The sequence below is a fragment of the Echinococcus granulosus genome, assembly GCF_000524195.1.
Source record: "Echinococcus granulosus chromosome Unknown EG_S00352, whole genome shotgun sequence".
NCBI lineage: Eukaryota > Metazoa > Platyhelminthes > Cestoda > Cyclophyllidea > Taeniidae > Echinococcus > Echinococcus granulosus.
In genome coordinates, this window is record NW_020170732.1 from 10,698 (window position 1) to 13,571 (window position 2,874).

General features: G+C 39.8%; 1 protein-coding gene across 1 annotated transcript; it reads left to right on the forward strand. All coding sequences in view use genetic code 11, as the record gives it.

Annotated features, from left to right (window-relative positions):
• Positions 1 to 1,584: 1,584 nt before the first annotated feature.
• On the forward strand, positions 1,585 to 2,870 carry EGR_11057 (hypothetical protein; the record flags this gene model as incomplete). The annotated part of the gene is made up of 2 exons (XM_024500306.1): positions 1,585 to 1,612; positions 2,635 to 2,870. 2 exons carry the CDS (start codon positions 1,585 to 1,587, stop codon positions 2,868 to 2,870), a joined length of 264 nt encoding a protein of 87 aa, XP_024345281.1.
• Positions 2,871 to 2,874: the final 4 nt, after the last annotated feature.

Below are 2,874 nucleotides of genomic sequence, written 5' to 3' on the forward strand. Positions count from 1 at the left end.
GATTTTTATTCTGGTAGCTGTGGCCGCTTACCATAGTTGAATCTTATGACCATACCTAAATTTCAGTTCTTTGCTTTTCTAAATAGTGCACTTCACGATCTGTAGTAAAGCGACAGTGATATCGTGCGAATCCTTTCTATCAACATTGGGCATCTTTTGCGTCTGGGGTATCATTTTGAGGTGAAAATGTCTGCAAAAGAAACCACGAACGCAGAAGGAGACAGTGCAACAAAAATAAACGAATGTAAAAAGAAAAAGGCTTTGCTGATTTTTTTGTTGCAGTAGAGCATATCCTAGTCAGCTGAACCGTAGATGGCGGACATTCCTAAATCTTCCCCATCCGTTGGATGGAGTACAATCAGGAATGCGAACACATACCTTTACGTCGTGATTAGATAATTTCTCAAGTGTTAGGTCTGCCAAATCCTATGTGGCCACCTCTGAGGTCGTAGTAATAACACGCTTCTCATCAATCGTGCCAACGTGGACGCGCCTCTTAGAATCCTGCTACACCGCAGACGCAGACGCTCCTGTCAAATCCACCTGATAAGAAGAATGCAGACAGATATTCTTTGCCTCCAATAAATTCGATGTGACACAGAGCGCATTGTTGATGCAGCCGTAGTGTGGGTGATTGTTGCCACTTAAAGTTTAGTTGAATATATATGTACACTGCCCAAGTATTGTGTCCACAAACAAAAGTCGGTATGCAAAGCTATGTCAGAATGCTCGCAGGAGCATTTGCCCAGCATTAACTAAAAGTGCTTTGATTTTACTTCCGGTTTGATGAATTTATCATTTGGTGGCTACAGTGGCACCAAACGGTGAGTACCAAATATTTTGTATTTTCTTTGGCTCTTTACTAAAACAAATAATAGGCCTTCCTCAACACTGCTAATTAATATGTTTCGTAAAATTCAACTAGAAATATATTTCGAGATTGTCGAATTTGTAGCATAAAAATAACGCATCCATTTAATAGATGAAATGTAATCTTAGTAGCCTTGATTCACAGCAGACATTTGCAGCAAGCACCTAGTACTATGCCTTAGGTTGTATGCAGGATACATTCAAATAGCCTGAATTCGATCATGGATTATTTTAAATTTAAACATGCACTCCACTGTGCACATAAGCAAGTTGCAACTGTGCGCCGAAGTAGCGTTTAATTATTCTTGTCTTTCACCATGCAGTAACTCGGCATAGTCAGCTTTGTATCAAAAACATAATGGGGTGTGGTCTTGATCCATCAGTCTATCATGCTACAACGTCTATCTGTCCATTCTTACAGTCAGGCTTAACCTTGTTTTCACACAAAGTTTCGTTATATTCCAATTTTTATAATACCAATTGATTAGGCTTCATTTACAAATTTACTTCTAAGGAGACATACACCATAGAGTTTTGGAAAAGATTAACAATAAAATTTGGCCACAATTTGTGCACAATTGTAATATTTACTTATTACCGGTCAAAAGTGGCCACATGTTAGAAAAGTGATGAATCACGCAATGGTTACTATTTGTTCGCGGTTTTATTGTTTACTGCTAACGCGCCTTAAAATAGCCAGTTGCGTGGAAGTTGATGTATTGCATGATTTTGACTAAATATGGTAAGTTTGAAAGTTGTTTATATGCGTCTAATAGTAGCCAGCCCATAGTGTGCAATTAAGTTGCCTATATATATGACAGAACAAAGCTTTGTACCTCAGGAGTCAGAGGTGAACGAAGTGAGTCGCATTCAATTTGTCACCGCCAAGTATTAAATGTTTCATTCTCTAATCCTTACTGTTTTCATTTAAGTTCACGCAGCTTTGCTTGCCGCACTTTGTCTGCAAGATTGTTTCGAGATCCCGCTGTATGTGACTGTCGAGAGTATTGTCAGGAAGGCAACGCGTCCGTACACATTTGTCCACACCCTTTAAGAGCAATATAGTCGGTTTCTATCATAAAAACAGTCCAATTGCCATATGCCACGGTGTTTTCATAAATGCAATGGTGACGCACCCTTCTTTGAGAAATAAAATGCGTATTGACTGCGATTCGCAGAGGAAGTGGAAGATGGCATTCAGGTCACTGGGCCATCGTGCATGTGGGAAATTTTTAAAATCTCGATTATGGTCATGGGTTGATTGCAATCTGCATATATGTCAAGTGCAACTGTGTGGCGACCCCATGTTTAAGTACGTTTATCATTCATCTTGCAGTACCTCAGAAGAGTTAGCTTTAAAACAGCTAAGGTTCATGGTGGTGTGGAACCACTGCAGCATCCTGCAAGTGAATGACGTTCTGCAAAGTCGAGTGTACACAAATTACGTTGCTTACGTATAACACAAAAGTATTTTGCGGAGGCTTTTGGGCTGTAACTGTTCTATTTTGTAGTGTATCTCCATTTTAACTGCTCTAGATGCGACTTCAAGTCAGGCTTGTGTCCAGACATGGTATTCCACTCTGTACGCGTATCAGGATGCACTTTATGTAAGCAAAGAAGGTAGACAAGCTGGCACGCAGAGAGAAGACGGAAATGCAACGTGAAGATTCGTCACTAACAACACACATATTTATTTGATAGGAATTTACATTTCTAGCTCCTCATGAAAATGAGTGCTATTAAGTAAATGTAAACAATTTCCAGGTCATTCAGTGATGAACATAAATGGAACCAAACTGCACGATTACCCGTCTCCCGATCATCCGCCTGCCTTTACTTATCTCGATGCATCTAATCGCTCATGCGCCATCCAATCGTCTCTTCACTCACCCATCTGCTCATCTGCATTATTGTGGGCATCAAATAGCTGCATTCATCCATTCTGGTGTTCATTCACACGTTTATTCCCTCTCATTCATCTTTTAATTCCATATTTATAATGCT